Below are 23,893 nucleotides of genomic sequence, written 5' to 3' on the forward strand. Positions count from 1 at the left end.
TATACCTCATGACCTTCACTCTTGCTCTAAGGTTTGGGTGAGAGTTGACAGAATTCGTAAGAGTTTGGAGGCTCCGTATTCTGGTTCTTATGACGCTGTTCGACGTGAACCTAAGCATTTTATCCTTAGTCTCCCTCAGGGCGAAACCTCGGTTTCCATAGATCGATTAAAACCAGCTTTCCTTCCTATCTCTAATCAGACTAAGGCCCGTACGGATGACGTCCCCGACGTACTCCCCATGACTGATGTCACTGACTCAACCAATTCGAGCACGGCTGATGCTGCTAGTCCAGCTGGTCCACCCACCGGTGACCTTGACCACCTTCGTAGTTGCTCATTGGATTCTTTCAATTTTCCTTATATTCTTTTTAGTACTGGGTGACCATAGCGTCGCTGCGTTCTCCAGTCTTGATCTTATCTGTGTGACTAGTATTTTCTTCACAATTTCTTCGTCTAGGTAAATAAATGCCACTTTTATTGATCTCAGCAAGTTGTAGGTTTCTCCGACAATTTTATCTGTTTATCAGGGGACATGTCCTTTGTGATGATTACTCCCAGGTCTTTTTCAAATCCCACTTTCCTCACTTCCTTTTCACCGATTTTATATTGCCCTGATATCCTGTTTTTACTTTTTCCAAATTCCATTATACTACGTTTCTTGATGTTGAAGTCCACTTCCCACTTCTGACTCCATTTCCAAAGTTTGTTTAGATCTCTCTGAATCGACTCAAAGTCTATTTCAGTGCTCACTTTTCTCAACAACTTTGCGTCACATAAATAGCAAAAATTATTGGAGCCAGTGCCGATCCCTGTGGAACCCCACTAATCACCTCTTTCCAAGTATAACTCTTATCTCTGAACACTATTATTTGTCTTCCGTGCAAGAAATCCTTCATCCATTCTTCTGTGTGCAACTCCTATGGTTTTCAGTTTTCCTTATATTTTTATATTTTTCTATGTGGCACTTTATCAAAAGCTTTTTGTAGATCTAGAAAATCACAATCAGCCCATCCGTCCCTTTCCTGTATTATATCTAATAGTCTTGAGTAAAAACAAATCAGATTTGTGGCACATGAGCTTCCCTGTCTGAATCCAAACAGTCTCGGCCTTAATATGTTGTTCTCCTCCAGATGTTTTGTCCACCTATTTTTGATAAAAGTTTCACAAATTTTGGCTGCGGTATTTGTAAGGGAAACCGGTATGTAATGTGTTGGGTCTTCCTTGCTTCCTCCTTTATATATTGGTACTATGCTTGCCTTTTCCCAGTCTTCTGGTATTTTCCTTCCTTAAGTGAACAACTTATCATATTATATATTTTGCCTTCCAATTTTTCTTTACACTCCTTTAGTATCCAGTTTGCAATTCCCTCCGGGCCATGTGATTTCCTGACATCAAGGCTTGTTATTTGGTCCATTATTTCAGCTCGCGTTGCTATTATTTTCCCTATGGGGATGGATTTAGCTTCTCGCTGTTCATCCCAGTGCCATACTTTTTCTCTGGTGAAAACCGATTTGAAATGTTTACTTATAACCTCAGCCATTTCTATATCTTCTGTGTATACCACGTTCCCCTGGTGTAGTTTCTCTATTTCTTGCTTGTTTTTCAATTTACCGTTCACATATCTATAGTATAGTTTTGGTTGACCCTTACATTTTTCTACTATGCCTTTTTCATAATTTATTTTTCTTCCCTGGGTATTTTACATATTCATTCCTTTCATTGATATACATTTGCCACTTTCTATCTTTCTATGATTTTTCTCTTTTTCCATGTTTTCCAAGCTTTATCTCTCTCTCTCTCTCTCTCTCTGCACTTTCTCTTAAACCAGCATTTAATATATTGATTTTCCTGTTTTTGTCTTGGTACATTTTTCTCCGCTCCTTCATTATAGATTTCCATCAGAATCTTCCATTTTTCTTCCACTCACGTGTCTTCATTATGGAATTTTTCCCAACTCACTTCTTGAAAAAGAACTCTTGTTTCACAAAGTCTGTTTTACTAGTATGACAGTCTCTCTTTTCTGTTTTTCTCATTTCTCTCCATACATATTTCCTCCTTTAATTCTAGCTCAAGTAATATGTGGTCACTCTTCCCAACTGGTGTCTTACATTCAATTTCATCCACAATTTCAAGTTCTCACGTAAAAAATAAATCCAGTTTTGACGGTTCTTCATTATTTCTATATCTGGTGTTTTCCTTTGCCCAATGTGTCATTGTATATTCCAGTCATGTCAAGTAATACATTCCCCCATAATTCCTCTCCACCTTTCACTGTCATCTCTTCCCAACAGATTTCTTTGCAGTTAAAATCTCCCATAAGTACCACGTTTTCTTCATCTTTCAGCACCCCATTTAATGAAATCCTTGTATCTTCTAACATTTTAGAGTAATCTCTCTCCAAAAACCCGTTTTGGGGGCACATAAATCACCACAAACACTCTTTTTCATGTCCCGCCCACACTTTCCAAAGCAACTTAAACTGGACGAGCTCATCAGGGACTTGGGTTTCACTAAGTCAGGAGCTGAGCTTTTAGCATCCAGACAGAGTGAATGGAATCTGTTGAGGAAGGGCTGTAGTTCAACAGTATACAGGAAGCGCCATGAGGAATTTGAAGTATACTTTGATATAAGTGAGGATCTCTGCTTCTGCGAAGATATTAATGGCTTATTTGCAATTGTTGGAATTTATCATAACCCTGAACAATGGCAACTGTTCATAGATAGTTCTACAAAAAGCCTCAAAACTCTTTTACTACATAATGGGAATCAGTATCCATCACAGACGAAGGAAGAATATGACAATGTATAAAGGCTTCTCGAGAAGGGAAACTATACTGAGTTTAAATTGGATGTTTGTGGTGATTTTAAAATGCTCACCTTCTTCCTTGGATTACAGGGTGGGTCCATCAAGCATTCATGTTTTCTTTGCCTATGTGACAGTCGGGCTAATAATGAACGCTACCAGAAAGTGAAGTGGCCCCCTCGAGATGACTTGCAGCCAAGAAAACTCAATATTATTAGACAACCTCTTGTAGAGCCTGCCAAAGTGTTGCTACCCCCACTTCATATAAGGTTTGGTTTGGTCAAACAGTTTGTGGAAGCATTAAATCATGTTAGAAAAGAATTTCAAGAGATTCGTCTACTCTTTCCAAAACTATCAGAGGCCAAAATTAAGGGTGGTCCGCAAGTAAGGAAAATGTTGAACTCAAAACAACTTTAGAATGCAATGAGTGATGTCGAAAGAGAGGCGTGGCGTGCATTTCAAGGCATAGTTAATGGATTCCTTAGTAATGATATAGACCCAAAATACAAGCAGCTCGTAGCAAAACCTTTGGAAAGTTATAAGAACTTAGGATGTAGAATGTCAAGGTGAACTTTTTGCTTTCACACTTGGATTTTTTTTCATGAAAATTTGGGAAGCGTGAGTGATGAGTATAGTGAGAGGTTCCATCAGGACATTGCTGGGAACTTTCCTGTTATTGCCCCACCACCAAAATGTAATGAAACAAATTTATTGAACAACATAGATGTATTGAAATCAAGAACACCTTTTCTAGAAAAATATACTGAGTGGAATGGGTTAGGTTAGGTTAGAACCTAACCTAACCTATCCTATGATAAACAAAATCATAGACAACAGAAAATAAAATAAAAAATAGTGGTGGGGCAATAATAGAAAGTTCCCATTGCTGCAATGGAGAAAAGATACCAGGGAATGTGGGATACTGCTATGAATATATATGGTCACTGGTGCCTAATAATCAAGGAGCTCACAGTAGGAAACCACGATCATCAGTGCATTTCTAGCGCGCTCTTAACCGTATGTTTTATACTTACATTTTCTCATTAGCTTAAAAGGGGAATACAAGGACAAAATATCAGCTACTATTCATAGACAATGTGAATATGCTATATATATAGTATACTATCGTAGTTTAGTATAATTTTTGTACATTAAACCTCATTTATCTTTTGAAATATCGATACTATGCAATTTTCAATTGTATTTCTAAAATTAGGAGAAAAAACGACCTTAGAAACATTGAAGACATTTAAAGAAAAAACTAGTTACCGGGTACAATCTATCTCATCGAAGTTACCCAGTGTTATTAGCAAAATATGTCAGCATGCAGCAACAAACCGCTGTTTTAACAACGAACGTCAAGTCTCACGTGTATAATGTAAACAACTTGTGAGTTGCAATCTGTATCGTCGAAGTTGAAACAAATGGGCATACGTCGCCAGCAATAACAAAATCATGTCGCGAATAGTCGTCAAAAACTTACCCACAAAGGTAATTTCTATAAGATGAATAAGGTCTCAAAGCAATTTGTTTAGATTTATATATTGGTGAAATCAATAATACAAAGACAAGGTAAACATTGAAGGGTATGATTATAAATATAATGATATCCCATATAATCCATATTCAATATCATGGATTATAAGAAAACACCTCAACACAATATAATATTGTGATGCTAAACATTCTTAAGGTGTCAATTCTCTTTTTATAGAGCATGTTAACACAGGATCTTCACACTGGACTGTCTGGTAGGCTGTTCATCTTAGCGACAGCACATTATTATGGGGTAGAATTCCAGAATCACACAGATGTTGAACATGAAACTTACATTGTGTAACAATTACAATAGCTCCTAACCTAACCTAATTTGTCATAACCATTATAGGTTACAATCAATTTGGGTTCTGTTCCAGTAACATTCAAACTTGGTTTTCACTTTATTTTCTTCTCTGCACTTGATTGAAAGTTTATTTTTTGGTAAGTTTTTAGATGTGCACACGTACGTGACATAGCAATAGAAAATTAAATATTAGTTTTCAATTTTGTAAATTATAAAACATTAAATTGATATACGTTTTCCTTGGTGGAAATCAATAACAAAAGAAGTTGCTAAAAGCGATACACAAACAAGTCAAATGTCTTCAACTTCTTGAGACACCATCTTTGTTTTGGTAAATGTGGAAGTTGAAAAAAGTAACGCAGTGTCTATTTTTACGACGAGTTGTGAGAACAGTTGTCAGGCTATTGTTACGACTCATAAGTATGATAAGAATAGTCCTCTGACTATTTTTATGACAATGGATTTTGATGATGAAATACGCCTAAGAATAGTCTTTATTAGGCTATTTTTGTGACATATGATTATACGAATTTAGATAGAATTCATAAAAATATGAATTTTGATGAAGTCATAAGAATAGGCTATTTATTACTATTTTTTTATGAAGTCATTCATAGGAATAGGGTATGGAGTTTAATGAAGTGATAAGAATACCAATGGGTTGTGGATTTTGATGAAGTCATCATCAGAATAGATAGGTATTTTAGTCGTAAGTAAGAGTCAGCGATAGATTTTGATGAATAAGCTATGGATTTTGATGAAGTCTTAAGATAGACTATGCAGTTTGATAGTCATAAGAATGGACTAAGGAGTTTGATAAAGTTGGATTGGAAGAATGTGAATTTTACTGAAGTCAGTCATCATAAGAATTCTTATATATTCAGAATATACATATTATATATTATTCTCATATTCTCTGGAGGCCTGGATCCAGGGGGGCAGATAGGACCATGACCCTGAGCCACATAGTTATGGGGTCCAAATTTTCTTTTCCATAGTCCTACAGATGACCCAGTCACCTGAAGTACTTCAATAGGAATAATCGCCTAACTGTACTACATCAAGGTGCAGAACCTGGTAATCACTAAACTACTGATACAAGGGAACCTGCCCTGACAACCAGTAATACTACCAGCAGCTGGCTAGCACACTTGCCCTGACAGTCAAAATACAGCAAACTACAGCAGAACAGACAGAACACACAGCGACACTCACTTTACTACTAACTCACTACAACAAAAAGTGTCCCACCAATCAATGTACTCTACAAGCTGGCTAGACTACAGAATCCGTCCTGACTGGAATGGCTGACATCAAGAGACTTCATTAGGCTAGCTGCCAAGAAGAGTCAATATCATATGATATAAAAAACATCTTTCTCCTTTTTCCTTGTATATTGTAATTGTACAGCACAATTTTATTCAAATACAGAATATACCAGGAGATAAGCACAGATGTATTAAAATACAGAATACCTATATACCCAAATAAAGCAAGATCTATCTGCGAGAGCTGCACAAGATATGATTCAGCTATGTTTGGCCTCTAATTGGCAATAATAGCTGATTGAATGGCAGATGTGGAGGGAGTGAACATGAGGGGACGTCCTAGGATGAGGTGGATGGATGGGGTGAAGGGGGCTTTGGGGAAGAGGGGAATGTCTGTTGAGGAAGGACGGGAGAGGACAGAAGACGGGTGAATGGAGAATGGTTGTATATGGATGATGTGATTGCATGAGGTGGAATGGGCGGGTGGATGGGGGGTGAGGTAGTATGTGTGAGCAAAATTTGATGCAGCCCGAAGGGATTTCTCCCCGTCCTCTCATTTTATGCAATGGGGGGACGGAGAGGGGGGTCGCCGATTTAATGAAGCGGCCTTGCTGTGGATGTGCTATGTCTTGCGACACTGCTTCTGACCCAGGGCAGTGGACAAGGTGCAGGGATGACCCGTCATTCAGGAGGTGCTAAGATAAGAGGGAGGGTGGAGGGGTGTGGAGTGTATTCAGGGATGGAATGGGTGGGAATGATTTTATGCCTTTTTCTTTTTGGCTACCCCCCTTGTAATGGGAAAAAGCCTTGGTATATGTATGTATGTATGTATGGATGAAGAAAGAATACTAGTAGCAAATTTGAATGGATAACAAGAATTTGGACTGTAATACTATATATGAGACGTAAGATATGTATCTCGATTCATCAGAATTTGACTGTCCCTGTCACTCACGACATATGTATTTCCTGTTTTTGTGCACGTTTCTTTGTCAGTTTGCTGTCTACGATAAGGTACACAAATTTCATCCTGATGGTGGTTTATTCAACAGCATGACAAGTCCAACATTACCGATGTTTTGCCTTTGGTGGCACATTTTTATTCAAACATGCCAGATGAAACCAATCAAGGCAGGAATCACAACAAATGCTAGGACATGTCTCAAGTTCTTGGTTGCATGTCACACAACACTAGATACTTTTTCTCACAAATGACATCCACTTGTGCCTGAATGGCCTCCCAACTATCAAACATGAAGTATTTTCGAACTGAGAATGGATTAATGTTTTCATCCAAGCACTTCATTGGCACTTGTACTGGGCGACATTCAATGTCATGTTCATCAATTAGTTCAGATGAATGAACAACTCTTTTTTCATTAATCTGAAGGCATATTGCATCAGAAAATTGTGATACTATTATAGGGTCTCACTTAGATGATCAGGTCCAGTATATACTTTGAGCTGAAAATTCGCAGCTCTACTATCTCATTCACTCTTGAGAATATGAACACACTTCATGAGGTCTCTCAGGACCGTGGGCATATTGGAATATCTAGATATTACACTTTTCAGTTTCTGGTTTGTGGCCTCAACTCGATTATTCGCTCTGTTCATGAATGAACCTTTCAGCGCTTTAAGCCCATCGAATTGAATGCCAGTTAGTGTCGTAGTACAAACTCACTGATTTTGGCACTGTTTACTTAAAGTTCTCATACAGGGACTAATAAGCCTCCTCAGTTGGTGCATGTGAGATTTTTTCAATTTGCTCCAAAGCTAGAGTTCTTTCACCTGGAGAAATGTTCATTTTATCTATAGTTACTTCTCTCCAAAGGGATTTCTCCCCGTCTTCTCCTTTTCTGCATGGAGGGATGGAGAGGGGGGGTCGCCGAATTTATGAAGTGGCCTTGCTGTGGATGTGCTGTGTCTTGAGACACTGCTTCTGACCCAGGGCAGTGGACAGGATGCAGGGATGACCCGTCATCCAGGAGGTGCCAAGATAAGAGGAAGGGAGGAGGATGGAGGGGAGTGGAATATATAGGAAATGGAATAGGTGGGAGGTGTTGCTATGCCTTTTTCTTTTTGGCTAACCCCCCCGTTTAGGGGGAAAAAGCCTTTGGTATACGTATGTATGTACTTCCCTCCAAAATGAGCTCAATGAGTGATAGAGGCAAATTAGGAGATCCACTTGTGGGAACTTTTCAGTGAGCACAGTATGCTCAGTCATGTCCTTATCTGCCATTATAAGGCAAACTGACTCCCAACATGTGTTTTTCTCCTTGAATGTATCCAACAAATCACCAACAGTCTTTCAATCTTCAGATGCCACAATCCAAAAGCATACTATTTCACTTTCACCATTGCCATCTTCTACCATAAGTACATATAATGGCATGCAATTATCATTTAGTTTATAAATTGCATCAACAAACATTATCTCTGGAAAAGCATTAAATGTTTCAATCATTTCCCAGTTTGTATATATATTCCTTGTACTGTATCACTGGTTGTCCACTATGATCTCTATTTCAGTATCCTCAACACTTTTTCTGAGCTCTGCTATCACATCAGCGAAGTCCATGCCTGATTTGATATTCCTTCCCACATCGTGTATGTCCTTCAGCATTATTTTCTTACCAGTACTTGAAATGAGATGTTATTTGATCAATTTCCTGTTGGCCTTCAAGTTGATCATAGCTTTTATTTCTACAACCTTGCCTGATGATAATTTCCTCTGCTTTGAGCTGTACTGGAAATTTCCTTTTTGATCTCATGCAAATATACATAATCTGAGTCGATATGGGTGACAATGAGTCTTTGACCATCTTCTGATGCTCTCACTTGGATATGAAATGGGCAGTTCTTCAGTACAGTCCTGAAATGAGAATGCAAACAGTCAGATTAATTTGGAAGCTACGAATAAGTTGGTGTAGTGGCACAGGGGCATAATTTCCTTTGATATGCTACGTAGTCACATGATGTCAAAGAAAGTGTCAGGCCAACTACAGTAAACCTTGCTGTAAGTCAGATTCAAGTGAACTGAAAAATTTAACAAAATGACCAAAAGATCTGACTGAAGTGGAGACTGTGCGGGCCTGGTAGTCTAATATCTGATAGTCTAATAGAGTCTAACAGCATCATGCTTCAGAGTACCTTGCATTATGGCATCCCCCTTCTATGCACATCCTCCCAGGAATGTTGTTTCAAAATTTTTTAAATGCGCAAATTATCTTAAGTTGCTAATAATGTATGAAGATGTCTTGGAATAGACAGAAGTCTAATTCTTACTTACATTTGATTTGGTCGTGTCCCAATAGTAGATTTCAGCTGGTATTTTCTACCTCCATGCTGACAGCAGTAATTTATTGAAAAATACTGTAGCTCAGGTTTGAAACTTCTGTTAGGAGCACGTTTAGTGGCTGATTGTATTGTTCTTGAGTTCCTGGTATAAAGATTTGCATTATTAGACTTTTCCCAGCTGGAAATTGATTCTTTTAGAGCTGCAAATGAATCAAATTCTGCACCTGCTGCAAGTAATTTGAAATTAGTGGCAGCCAATTTGAATTTAGTTCAAAAATTCACAATAGAGGGCACTATCAACCATGTCATAAGAATAGCCTGAGGACTATTCTTACGACTCATCGTAAAAATAGCCATTGCGAAAAAGTAAAGTATGATAAATTTATTCTAACCTAACCCCAATCTACCTACCTAAACTAACTTAATTTACCTACCTAACATAACCTGCACTTAGTAATGCAATACCCATAATTCTAGAGGTCATCAGGGTTGTTGTCATCATCTTGGACCTCCAAATCTATCAAAACAAAGATGGCGTCTAAAGGAGTCAATGTGACTCAGTTCGTTTGTGTGTAGCTTTGAGCAACATTTTCTGTTATTGATTTCTGCCAAGAAAAACATATATAAATGTATTATATTTCATAAAATTACATTTATGTATTATATTTTACAAAATCAATATTTATTTTCTAATGCTATACCATGTAGATGTGCACTTCTGAAAGAATAATTTTTATTTTTTATGGAATGGTTAGGTTAAGAGCTATTGGACTGTAAGTTTCTTGTTGAATATATGTGGTTTTGTGATTCTGGAATTTTACCCCAATTTCACCTTCATAATACATGCTACTTTTGTAGCCTGAGATAGGTTAACTTTGGGAATTCTTTGTGTTATTTTGGGTCTGAGTAAAGCGCCAATGTACCTGGTACATTGGGTGGTACCTTTGGGAGACCCAATGCACATATTTATCATGATATTATCAGATATATTATAGCTTATATACTTGTATTGTTGTTTGTATTTGATATCTATATATTAACTATCTAAAATTTTCAACTTATAAATATGTAGTGAACAAAATTGTAATTGATTGCCTACTTCGTAAATATGTTTATTTGACTGATATTTTCTATGTTCACCAGGGGCATTGTACTGATTCTTTTTGTTTCATTTGTAGTCAATTTAGCAAAATAACAAATGAAAAGTTAACAAATACATAAAGATGAAATGATTAAAAACTAAAGGACTCCTCATTATATTATGCTCTACAGATTACAATGCATCCAATGATCAACGCATCGAGCCCGTCTTTTGGCAAATGCCTTTTTTATGTTCTGAATATTACTTTCCTATAGAACTTCTCAAACTTTTATATTGTCAAATGCAGTTGGTGTGGGCATAATGCCAATGTTAATCCACTGACATATATTGACAAATTTATCTAAACCTATTTTGAATTTTCTAAGTACTGCATACATTAAAATCGTAGTTAAGTATTGTCAGATTCGAATATTGATCCTAGTGTAATCATATCTTCTAGATCTAACTAACATTACTAGATATTATATTAAATGAATGTGCATAGCAATTCGTTCAGGCATTGTACCAACGTTAATCCATGGAATTGCAATGAACAACGAAATCTAACTCAGAGCATGAAAATCTAACCAAATGCCTGGAATTCTCACTATAAGTAAGGTGATGAGATATACATGAAGTGAGGGTGGCATTAAGTTGGATGTAAATCTTAAAGGAGAGAAGTTAGAGAAAGTAGATAGTTTCAAGTATTTAGGGTCACATGTAGCAGATAATGGAGGAAATGGGGTTGAGGTAAACTATAGTGAGGGAAGCAAGTAAATGTTTTGTATGGGGCAAAGGCAAAAAGGAGACATTTAAATGTTTTTGAGATAGTGTTTGAGAAGTGGTTAAGATTACAAGGATAGACATAGTGAGAAGTGAGGCAATGAAGAGAGCAGGGGTGGAAAGGGAACTGGTATGTAAGGTTGATGAAAATAATGGATTGGTATGGGCACATGGAAAGAATGATTGAAGGAACACTAGCACAAAGGGTGTGGTCGTGTGGATAAAATGAATTTGAGGGGAGATTGATGAATGGGATAAGGGGGCCTTGGGTAAAAAGGAAAATGTCGAAAATGTCTGTTGAACAGGGAAGGGAAAAGGTGAAAGATAGGTGTTAGTGGAGAATGGTTTTGAATGTATGATAAAATGATGTAGCCAGAAGGGATTTCTTTTTGTCCTCTCTATGCATGAGTGGATGAAGAAGGAGGGTTGCCATATGAATGAAAGATTGAAAGTAAACCAGATTTAGTTGTTGTGCTCTCCTCTGGATGTGCTGTGTCTTGCATTGTTGTTTCTGACTCTGGCAGTTGGAGGGGGCCAGAGATGACCCTTCATCCACAAGGAACTAAGAATAGAAACAAATGTATGATGGGTTGGGGGTTGTGTACACCATGGGTAGCAATCTCCCATGTTAGGGTAAAGAAGCCTTTTGGTGTATAAACAAATAATTTATTTTTTATGTTGTAACTGTTCTCTCAAGTTACTTCCCATAGAATGCCCTTATCCAATACAATATTTTGCATGATTTTACACATGTTATTAATCCACAGACCTGAAATCCCTACACCCCTATCCTAATTTATATGTAATTGTCTTTATGTGTTTATTTATTATTGTTTTTTATTATTTTATTTATTTTATTTATTTTATTTATTTTTATTTTTTATTTTTTAGGTATCTGAGGAAGAACTGAGGCAGTATTTCAGCAAATATGGCACAGTTACTGACTTGAAGCTGAAATACCGAAATGGGGAATTTCGTCGTTTTGGTTTTGTAGGGTTTTGTAATGCTGAAGAAGCTGAAAAATCATGCAGCTATTTCAATGGATCATTTTTCAAGCAGTCCCGTATCACAGTTGAAATTTGTCAAGATATTGGTAAGTATGGATTAATATTTCTTTTGAAATTAAATTCTTGTATTACATTAAAGTACATGCTTCAAAAAATTCATAAAGAGATACCATCTTAACCCTTTTTGAAAGGGGGAGTTTATGATGTTAAACCAAAACAATGGTCACATTCACTAGGCATTAAACAGCTTATTTCTTCTTGTATCATAAATGCCAATATTGATTAGAAGTGTAGCCACTTTTCAATAGACATTTCAAGTATGATTCACAGCCAGGATGAGATGATATATTAATCCTATTTATTTTATTTTATTTTTGTATAATGAATTACAGAAATGGTAAAAGTGTCAATTATTTCATACCATTAGCAAGACATTCATAAGTTAACTTCATTAAACTTTTACAGTAAGTGACAATAAGCCACAACCATGGAGTAAAAAGAGCAAAGAGAAAATTAAAGCTGAGGAGAATATTGAAACAGAATCAAAAAAAGGTGACAAGAAGAAGAAAAAGAAAAAAGAGAAGGAAGAGTCTGTAATTGAGAAATTGAAAGATGATTCCAAGTTCACAGAATTCCTTAAACTCAAAGAAAAGGGTTTAGCTATTGAAGAAGAAAAAGAGATATCAAAGAGTAGAGGTTCCAGTAGTGATGATGAAGACAGCCATGAAGAGGAGATTGGAAGCAAGAATGAAGAACAGAGTACAGATGAGGAGGAAGAAAATGAAGACAAAATTGCAAACAAGAAAGAAATTTCAGATATGGATGTGGGTGGACTTGTCATTTGTTTAACAAAATTTGTAATTAACTTTGTCAGCATGGTGGTGGTATGCTTAAAAAGAATATTCTGACTAATGATAGACCCCCATATGGGATGACAACTGCATAATTTTTATGTAGTCAATATTTTAGGGATTTTTGCAACATCCTTATATTGGAACCAGAGTTATGCAGCATTCTTTTATGATAGGCTACCTGTCTTCACTAAAAAAAAAAGAGTGCTTATCACTTGTAACTTCAGATATCCTCCTTAAAGCCTTGTTTACACAGGACAAGCTGAGAGGCAAGTCAAGCATGCAAGTCACCAGTACTGGAGAGGAAAGTGAGCAAGTACACATTCACACAGGCCATTTGCCAAGTCCAGAGACAAGTGGTCCATGTGAACATGTGCTTTCTCGCTTTCCTCTTCAGTACTGGGTGACTTCCATGCTTGATTTGTCTCTCAGTTTGCCCCATGTAGATAAGGCTTAAATCTCTCTTACCATCTATGACTCCACCAATTTAGCATGATAGAACTCCTGATTATCATTGACAAAGCACATACATATCTATCTTTATACCAAAGGCCCATATAAGGGAGGTAGCCAAGTCAGAAGGCACCATCTGCTCCTACCCTTTCCACTCCCATCAACCACTTTTTCTTCCTTGTCGTCCTGCAACTCATGGATGACAGGTCATCCCTGTATCTCGCCCACTGCCTTGGGTCAGAAACAATGCAGCAAGATACAGTACATCCACAGGAAGGCCTCTTTACTTAATTGGCAACCCCCCACCCCACCCTCTGTCCCCTCATGCAGAAAAAGAGAAGATGGGGAGAAATCCCTTTGGGGTGCAACAATACATCATTTACACATAATCCCTCCCTACTCACCCCTATCCTCCACCCCCTCTTATCCTTGCATCACAGTATCATCTATATACAGCCATTCTCTATTCACCGCTGTCTCCTGCCCACTCCCTTCCTTGCTCAATAGATGTTCCTCACTTGCTCAAAGCCCCTTTCACCCCATTCATCCATCTCATCCTTGGTTGTCCCCCAAGTTCACTCCATCCACCTCTGCCTTTCATACCTCTTTTACTAATCTTTCTTCCCTCATTCTTTCCATGTGTCCAAACCATCCCAATACTCTTTCATCAACCCTATCTGCCATCACCTTTTCCACCTCTGCTCTTCTCCTCACTTCATTTATCACTATCTAACTTTGTAACCCCTACTATACTTCTCAGACATTTCATCTCAAACACATAACTTCTCTCTTCCTCTCTCAAATTCCAAGCCTCCACTCCGTACAGTGCCATTGGCACAATCACCCCTTCATATAATCTCTTTGTATCAAATTTCAAATGCCTATTTCTCATGACACTTTTTAATCCCCCAAGGTATTTACTGGCTTCCCTCAATCTACAGTTTACCTCCACCACCGCTCCTCCCTTTGATTCCACATGCAACCGGAAATACGTAAAATTATCCACTTCCGCCAACCAATCTCCCATAAGACGTGCTTCCAACTCGCTGCTATCCTCTTTCCTTGCAGATCTCATCAACTTACTTTCCATGTTTACCTTTAACTTTCTCCTATCACTTACCTTCCTAAACTCTGTCTTGAACTCCCTTAATCCCCCCTCTGTCCCTGCCACATAGTGTTGTCAGCATAGAACAACTGGCTTACCTCCCACCTTCTTCCATTTACTTTAACCATCTCCACTCCCCTGCCCACTACCCTTGCATTTACCTCCCACACCACCCCATCCATGTGCACAATGAACAGCCATGGTGACATGATACATCCCTGATGCAGCCCCACCTACCACCCATCCTTCCCACTCCTCCACTTTCAACAGCTCTCAAAAATTTACTCTATCCATCTTCCCCTTACTGCCTCCTCTTCTGTTAACAACTGTTCATCTGCACCTTTTACCTTTTCTTCTCTACTTGACTTGCCTCCCCTTCCTCTCTTATCTTCCTTCCAAAATGTTTTTTAAAATTTTCTATTGTAATCTTCCCACATTTTACATGTGCTCTTCTTTTTGCCTCTTTAACCTCTTCACTCCAGGGCACATTGCACGTCTGGCAGCATTAGCTGCCAGGCGTGCGATGTTACGTCATAATAATCGCATTAGAAAAAATAAAGTCACTGCTCAATCGCTCGTTCTCTTTCACCCGTCAATTTTGATAACCATAAAAAGTATGATGAAGCCAGTTTAGAGAGAATGAGAGTCATGCAGGTATGACTATAATAAATATAATCAAGACGCCGACGTCGGCATCATCGCGTAACCACTTGCTCCTCATGACGCCTATGTAGGCGTCACCGTATGGAAGTGGTTAATCTTGTATCTTTGCTTCTCTTCTTTTTTCTTTGTAACTCTCATATGTTTCCTGAATGCTTGCTTCTTCTCTTCTGTTACCTTCTTTACTTCATCATCCCACCACTCACTACCTATCCTCCTTGTTCCATGTATCATTTTTGCACACCTTGTCACTCCCTCCTTGAAACACCCCCATTCCTCTTCCACTCCTCCCTCTACTCTATCCCTTACCTCACCTCCCATATTTCTCTCAGGAGAGGAACAGAGGGAGTAATTGGTGAGGAACAGTGTGAGTTTAGGAAAGGTAGGGATTGTGTGGATCAGAATTTTGTAGTAAGGCAGATATGTGAGAAAGCTTTATGAAAAGATAAGGATGGTTTTTGGGACTTTATGGGTTTGGAAAAGGCTTATGACAGGAAATCACTGTGGGAGGTATTGCAGATATATGGGATAGGAGGAAAGCTGTTCAGAGCAGTCAAGTTTTTACAGGAGTAATAGAGTGTGGTAGAATTAGAAGTGGAGAGAGTGAGTGGTTTGAGGTAAATCTGGGACTCCACTAGGGATGTGTCATGTTGCCATGGCTGTTCAGTGTGTACATGAATGGGGTGGTGTGGGAGGTAAATGGAAGGGTAATGGACTGGGGATTGGAGATGGTTAAAGAAATTTGAGAAAAATAGAAGATAAGCCAGTTGTTGTTTGCTGACAATACTGTGCTTGTAGCCAGATCAGTAGAGGGATTAAGGAAGCTAGTGAAGGAGCTTGGGAAGGTGTGTGAAAGGAGGAAATTGAAGATAAATGTGGGTAAAAATAAGGTGATGAGATGTACAAAGGGAAAGGATGGCAGCAAATTGGAAGTGAGTATTAAGGGAGAAAGACTGGAGGAAGTGGATAGCTTTAGGTATTTGGGGGCACGTGTGGTGGGAAAGGAAGGAGTGGTAGAGGTAGAATGTCGATTGAGAGAAGCAAGTAAATGCCTTCTGAGATTAAAAAGTGTAATGAGAAATAAGCATTTGGAAATAGATGCTAAGAGGAGATTATATGAAGGAGTGATTGTGCCTACAGCACTGTATGGGGTAGAAACATAGAACATAAAAAGGAAGAGTTTGAATGTGTTTGACATGAAATGTCTAAGACAGGGGTTCTCAGCCTTACTTGGCCCATTCACCCCTTTCACCATTTGTCAGAATGTCATTCCCCCCCTCCTTTCCAAGATTGTCTGTTTCAAAAGGTGCATTCTAAATAATATGCAAATATTACTAAAAACCCTTTTATTTTTTCCAAATTAGTATATATTTTTCCCAAATTAGTATAAATCCAGCCCAGGTGACAGGCCAGATAGGCCAAAACCTATAATTGCTTTCCTCACCCCGTAAGCTGGCCGTGGTCACAAATCACCCCCAGAAATCCCAAAATGCCCCCCTGGGGGTGAATTTCACCCCTAATGAGAACCCCTGGTCTAAGAGGTATTGTAGGGGTTACTAGGCTGCATAGAGTGAGAAATGAGGAGGAGAGCAGGGTTGGAAAAAGAGTTGGGAGATAGGGTTGATGAAAGAGTATTAGGATGGTTTGGACACATGGATAGAATGAGTGAAGAAAGATTAGCAAAGGAAGTGTAGAAGGCATAGGTGGATGAAGTGAATGTGATGGGGTGACCAAGGATGAGATGGATCTGTGGGGTAAAAGGGGTGTTGAGCGAGAGGGGGATGTCTGTTGAGGAAGGAAGGGAGAAGGCAGAAGGTAGGAGTGGAGAATGGCTGTGTATGGATGATACTGTAATGCATGGAAGGGAGTGGGTGGGGGATAGGGGGAGCATTAGAGAGTGGTCATGTGTGAATGATATTTTAAAGCAGCCCATCTTCTCTTTTTCTGCATGAAGGGACTGAGAGTGGGGATCACCAATTAAATGAAGCTGCCTTGCTGTGGATGTGCCTTGTCTTGCTGCATTGCTTCTGACCCAGGGCAATGGGCGAGATGCAGGGATGACCCATCATCCAGGAGGAGCCAAGAAAAGAGGGAGGGAGGGGTAATGGAGGTGGAGTGGATGGGGATAAAATGGGTGGGAATGGATTTATGCCTTTTGACTTTGGCTACCTTCCTTGTAAAGTGGAAAAATCCCTTGGTATATGCATGTATGAGTCTCCTGCAAAAGACTAGGAACAACAAGTTCATTGATCGATTGGTGGAGGCTTATAATATATGTGTGCATTTTTCAGTACCTGAAGCTCATGAAGAAGAAATCAGTTAATGCTGAGGACAAAGAAGGAACTACAAAAACAAAGAAGAAAAAGAAAGTGGGTATTTATTAAATAGTTTTGCAAAAGTTGTAATACATTGTTGAAATTTGAAATATTGAAAAAGAAATAAACTTATTCCAGTGAATGTGTATTTACCTAGTTGTATTTTACAGGAAGAGAGTTATGCTTGTAGTGACCCGTCTTTGTATCTTTCAGCATCAAGTTTGTTCTTAAATTCTTGTATAGTTTTTGCACTCACTGTTTCCTCATATGTGTTATTTACTATGTGTGTGTGTATACATATACATACATGTATATTTACAAAATATATATTATGTGTGTGTGTATATAAATACATACACACATGCAAATTTACAAAATATATATTATGTGTGTGTGTATAAATACATACACACATGTACACTGACTCATTACAGAGAGATTTGAACAGAGTCTGGGAATGGAGTCAGAAGTGGGAAGTGGACTTCAACATAAAGAAATGTAGCATAATGGAATTTGGAAAAAGTATAAAAAAAAAGGATATCAGGACAATATAGAATTGGTAAAAAAAAAAGTAATGAGAATGGGATCTGAAACAGACCTGGGAGTGATCATGACAAAATATATGTCTCCTGACAAACATGAACAAAATTATCAGTGAAACATATAACTTGCTAAGATCATTAAAAATGGCTTTTACTTGGATGAAGAAATGGTAAAGAAAATATTAGTCACACTGAAGTCCTAAATTGGAGTATACAGCAACACTATGGTCACCCAGTACTAAAAACAATATAAAGAAAATTGAGAGAATCCAGAAAGCAACTACGAAGATGGCCCCAACACTATCAAAAATGTCATATGAAGAAAGATTGACAAAACTAGAACTACCAACTCTGGAACAAAGAAGAGAAAGAGGTGACTTGTTTACCATATACAGAATTATAAAAGGTGTAGGAGTCCTTGATAGAGACAACTTACTAAATTGGGATAAGAGAAACATGAGGACATGGAAAGAAACTCCAAAAGGACAGTTATAGAAGAGACATGAAAAAACAGCTTTCCACACAGAGTAGTGCATGTATGGAACATACTAGACAAAACAATAATGTGTGCAAAAACAATACAAGAATTTAAGAGCAAGTTAGATATGGCGAGATACAGAGACAGGACACCACAAGCGTAGCTCCCCATCCTGTAAGATACAACTAGGTAAATACACACACATATACACATATACTTTTCTTTCTTTATCTTTATTTCTTTCTTTATTTCTTTGAAGGAATGGAAGGAATTCTTCACCATAGTCATCCGTTCCAAAGAGATGTGTAAAGCAAAGACAAACCAAAAACGAACATTCAACAAGAAGAGTATAAAAGCATTTCTTCAGCCCTTGAAATACAAAAGCCTTAGAATTCCTCGTAATGTACGTTTGGTAGCATATGTTGGATTTGCTACTGAAAAGGACATGAAGCAAGCATTACAGAAAGATAAAAGTTTTCTTGGTAAGGATTTTGACATTTTTAAGTCTTCCTTTGTATTGTAGTGTCAGTGATATATGCCTAAATCTTTTAACTCCTTCAGCACAGTGATTTATAATTGACAGCAAATTGTAGTTAATTTTATTAAACAGTTCAAGATAAAAAGATGAGGTTCCTGTGCCAAGAGGTGTGTGCTTCAGAAACTGTCACCATTGCCCAGTGCATTTGGACTGTTTAAGACCCTAGCCAAAATGGGATCTTGGATAATTGTGATCCCTTTTTGACAAATATGCCCATGGTGCTGAATACATCATTGGCATTTTTCACAGCAAAAACTAGTATATTACCATGATGTAAAGTTAATCAAATTTAAGTATTAAAAATCCTTTCACCCATATAAAAGGAGGCCATCTCAAAGCCCACACTCAATTCTGTGGGGCTGATGTATTGGGGTTCATGAAGTATTGAGGTGGTCTTTCTTGAAGAGTTTGTATTTGATCTGGGTGGGAATGTGTTTTTGTATAGATGTATTGTGTGGTACTGGTAGTATGTTATACATATTAAGAGGGTTTTTTTTTTTTTTTTTTTTTTTTTTTTTTTTTTTTTTTCTCCTTTCTTTTTCTTCCTCTCTAGCTGATAATGCTTATGTGATGCATTGAAATGGATGAGTGGGATTGAGGGCTCTTGTATAGAATTGCGAACATATAATTTTCATATGATATTCTATGGGGAGGAATTTAGTGTCTGTGTAGGTATCTTAATGGGGTGGTTTTGGTGCATCATTTATACACTCGATACTTTATTTTGTATAATTTTTAAAGTGTCTTTGTATGTCTTGCGGATTGTTTGGAACCATGCCATGAAAACATAGCTGAGGGTGGTTCTTATGAATTATTTGAAGACAGTTATTAGAGTTTCCTTCTGTTGTCCAAAGCCTGTGCTTGCAATAGGATTTAGTAGGTTTGTTTTCTTGTAGGTTTATTTTCTTGTATGGAAAGAATGAGTGAAGAAAGATTAGTAAAAGAAGTTTGGAAGGAGTGAATAAGAGGGGGCATCCTAGGATGAGATGGATGGATGGGGTGAAAGGGGCATTACAAAAGAGAGGAATGTCTGTGGAGGAAGGACGAGAGAGGACAGAAGATAGGGGTGAATGGAGAAGGGTTGTGTATGGATGATGCTGTGATGCATGAGGGGGAGTGGGTGGGAGATGGGGGGTGAGGAAGTATGTATGAGAAAAATTTGATGCATCCCGAAGGGATTTCTCCCTGTCTTCTCCTTTTCTGCATGAGGGGACGGAGAGGTGGGGTTGCCAAATTTATGAAGCAGCCTTACTGTGGATGTGCTGTGTCTTGCGACACTGCTTCTGACCCAGGGCAGTGGACAGGATGCAGGGATGACCCGTCATCCAGGAGGTGCCAAGATAAGAGGGAGGGAGGAGGGTGGAGGGGAGTGGAATATATAGGAAATGGAATGGGTGGGAGTGATTTCTATGCCTTTTTCTTTCTGTAAGGGGGGAAAAGCCTTTGGTATATCTCTGTATTTTCTTGTAGATTTTCATGGTCAAATCTTTGATGATGTGTGTCTAGAAACATTATCAAATGCCCTGTTTATGTCTATAGCTACCATAACCATTCCACTTGGTGGAGCTGTCTTGTTAAATCCCTCCAACATGTGTTGGGTGATGAGTAGTGTGCTAGTGGAGTGGCTATCTTTGAATCTGTGTTCGTTAGGGGAGGTGGGTAGTTTTGTTGCAATTCTTATTGCTACTAATCTTTCCATCAGCTTGGATATGGTGGATAGTAGTGAAATTTGTCAGTAGGATGCAGGGTTTTCATGTGATTGGTTTTGATGTGGATAGTATGTGAGCACTTCAGATAGCTTTAGAAGGATCAGTCTGTTAAGGGAATTGAGAGGATTAGGAGGGGACCAAAGGAAGTAATTTGGGAAGAGCAGTGTGGGTTGGATTTAGCGCATTTTTCCCATTCTTGGCTCCATGCAAAAATAGTATCTAGATATTTTTGCAATATTCTACCCTCCTTATTTTTCACTCTCCCAATGATTTTTGCATCATCTACAAATATATTGGCATAACTTGTTGCTCCTTCCATCATATCATTAACATAGACAATTATTGGTGCAAGCAATGAACCCTGTGGAACTCTGCTTGTTACTGCTCTCCAGCTTGACATCTTGTCCTTTACTACTGTCCTCATGTATCTTTTTTCAAAAAGTCTGTAATCCATTCCAGCAGTTTGCCTCACAGTCCTCCAACATACTCCAATTCCCACATAAATTGAGTGTGAGATACTTTATCAAATGCCTTCTCTAGGTCCAGGCACACTCAGTCCGCCTGCCCTTCTCTTGCAGTACATCACTCTCAAGTAAAAACTTAAAAGGTTCAACACACAGGATTCCAGATCTGATCCCAAATTGACTGTCTGTCAGAATGTTCATCTTTTCAAGATATTTGGTCCATCAATCTTTCACAATTCGTTCACATAATTTCCTTATTGTGCTGGATAGTGATACTGGCCTATAATTTAGCGGTGTTTCCTTGTTTCCACCTTTGTGAATTGGCACCATGTTTGCCCTTTTCCGATCAAGTGGCACAGTGCCTTCTTTCAATGAACATGTAATAAGACTGTATCTTGTTCCCTATATTCTTTAAGTATTCATTTTGAGATCCCATCAGGTCCTGAAGCTATTGTCACATCCAATTATCCCAGGAGATTGAGCACTTTCCTCACATCTACATTTATATCTGCTAAACCTGATATTTTTCTCCCCTCACTTTTCTCCGAAAAGTTGTACTCCTTTGTGAAGACCGATTGGAAACCTTTATTCATTATTTCTGCCTGAGCTAAGGCCTCTTCACAGACTTCCCCATCTACTAATAACTTGGTGAGTTCTTCTGTGTCACAATTTACCATCAATGAACCTTGTAAAATAGTTTTAGTTCATCTTTGCATTTTTTACTACACCTCTTTCGAAATTGCTTTCTGCCTGTGAATTCTGGTATAGTCATTCCTAGCTTCTTTTGTTTTAATGTTTCTTTTCTTTCTCCATTTACCCGAAGCCACATCCATGGCCTTTTTCACAATTTTACACTTTTTGTTAAACCAGTCCTGTTTTTGCTTCTTCCTATCTCTAATCTTTGGTGCATATTTGTTCACTCCTAAGTTGCCAAGAGAGATTTCCCATTTCCTTCTTATTCTTGTGGTATTCATGAATCCCTCCCAGTTTGTTTTCCTCCAGCTGAAATTCACTTGTAACATGAACCCTATCTCCCAACTGCTTCTCTCCATCGACATTCTACCTCCACCAATCCTTCCTTTCCCACCACACGTGCTCCCAAATACCTAAAGCTATCCACTTCCTCCAGTCTTTCTCCCTTAATACTCACTCCCAACTTGCTGCCATCCTTTCCCTTTGTACATCTCATCACCTTATTTTTACCCACATTTATCTTCAACTTCCTCCTTTAACACACCTTCCCAAGCTCCTTCACTAGCTTCCTTAATCCCTCTATTGATCCGGCTACAAGCACAGTATTGTCAGCTAACAACAACTGGCTTATCTTCTATTTTTCTCCATTTTCTTTAACCATCTCCAATCCCCAGCCCATTACCCTTTCATTTACCTCTTGCACCACCCCATTCATGTACACACTGAACAGCCATGGCAACATGACACATCCCTAGTGGAGTCCCAGATTTACCTCAAACTCTCCACTTCTAATTGTAACACAGACTATTACTCCCACAAAAACTTGACTGCTCTTAACAGCTTTCCTCCTATCCCATATATCTGCAATACCTCCCACAGTGATTTCCTGTCATAAGCCTTTTCCAAAGCCATAAAGGGCCAAAAACCATCCTTATCTTTTCCTAAAGCTTTCTCACATATCTGCCTTACTACAAAATTCTGATCCACACAAACCCTACCTTTCCTAAACTCACACTGTTCCTCTCCTGAGAGAAATGTGGGAGGTGAGGTAAGGGAGTAGAGAGAGGAGTGGAAGAGGAATGAGGGTGTTTCAAGGAGGGAGTGACAAGGTGTGCAAAAATGATATATGGAACAAGGAGGATAGGTAGTGAGTGGTGGGATGATGAAGTAAAGAAGGTAACAGAAGAGAAGAAGCAAGCATTCAGGAAACATATGTGGGGTACAAAGAAAAAAGAAGAGAAGCAAAGATATAAGATTAAAGAGGCAAAAAGGAGAGCACATGTAAAATGTGGGAAGATTATGACAGAAAATTAAAAAAAAAAACATTTTGGAAGGAAGTTAAGAGAGGAATGGGAGGCAAGTCAAGTAGAGAAGAAAAGGTAAAAGGTGCAGATGAACAGATGTTAACAAAAGAGGAGGCTGTAAGGGGAAGATGGGTAGAGTACATTTTTGAGAGCTGTTGAAAGTGGAGGAGTGGGAAGGATGGGTGGTAGGTGGGGCTGCATCAGGGAGGTATCATGTCACCATGGCTGTCCATTGTGCACATGGATGGGGTGGTGTGGGAGGTAAATGCAAGGGTAATAAGCAGGGGAGTGGAGATGGTTAAAGTAAATGGAAGAAGGTGGGAGGTAAGCCAGTTGTTTTATGCTGACAACATTATGTTTGTGGCAGGGACAGAGGGGGGATTAAGGGAGTTAATGACAGAGTTTGGGAAGGTAAGTGATAGGAGAAAGCTAAAGGAAAACATGGATAAAAGTAAGTTGATGAGATCTACAAGGAAAGAGGATAGCAGCGGGTTGAAAGCACGTCTTATGGGAGATTGATTGGAGGAAGTGGATAGTTTTAGGTATTTTGAGTTGCATGTGGAATCAAAGGGAGGAGCAGTGGTGGAGGTAAACTGTAGATTGAAGGAAGCCAGTAAATACCTTGGGGGATTAAAAAGTGTCATGAGAAATAGGCATTTGAAATTTGATACAAAAAGATTATATGTAGGGGTGATT

General features: G+C 38.6%; 2 protein-coding genes across 2 annotated transcripts in view; one reads left to right on the plus strand and one right to left on the minus strand.

The window, feature by feature from the left end:
• The first annotated feature begins 4,141 nt into the window (after positions 1–4,141).
• LOC143032482 (putative RNA-binding protein 19) overlaps positions 4,142–23,893 on the plus strand; it is a 52,909-nt gene continuing 33,157 nt past the window's right edge. The window contains exons 1-5 of the mRNA XM_076197336.1: positions 4,142–4,294; positions 11,970–12,171; positions 12,551–12,909; positions 17,446–17,523; positions 18,749–18,971. Of these exons, the coding sequence (XP_076053451.1) occupies positions 4,259–4,294; positions 11,970–12,171; positions 12,551–12,909; positions 17,446–17,523; positions 18,749–18,971 (898 nt within the window). The 5' untranslated portion in view covers positions 4,142–4,258. The remainder of the gene's footprint in view (positions 4,295–11,969; positions 12,172–12,550; positions 12,910–17,445; positions 17,524–18,748; positions 18,972–23,893) is intronic.
• On the minus strand, positions 7,248–9,294 carry LOC143031403 (zinc finger SWIM domain-containing protein 3-like). The gene is given in 3 exon segments (XM_076195177.1): positions 7,248–7,547; positions 7,549–7,735; positions 8,069–9,294. Coding segments are annotated over 3 exon segments (645 nt in total). The 5' UTR covers positions 8,382–9,294; the 3' UTR covers positions 7,248–7,402.

The sequence above is a fragment of the Oratosquilla oratoria genome, chromosome 1 (assembly GCF_046742065.1).
Source record: "Oratosquilla oratoria isolate Oo_2021 chromosome 1, ASM4674206v1, whole genome shotgun sequence".
NCBI lineage: Eukaryota > Metazoa > Arthropoda > Malacostraca > Stomatopoda > Squillidae > Oratosquilla > Oratosquilla oratoria.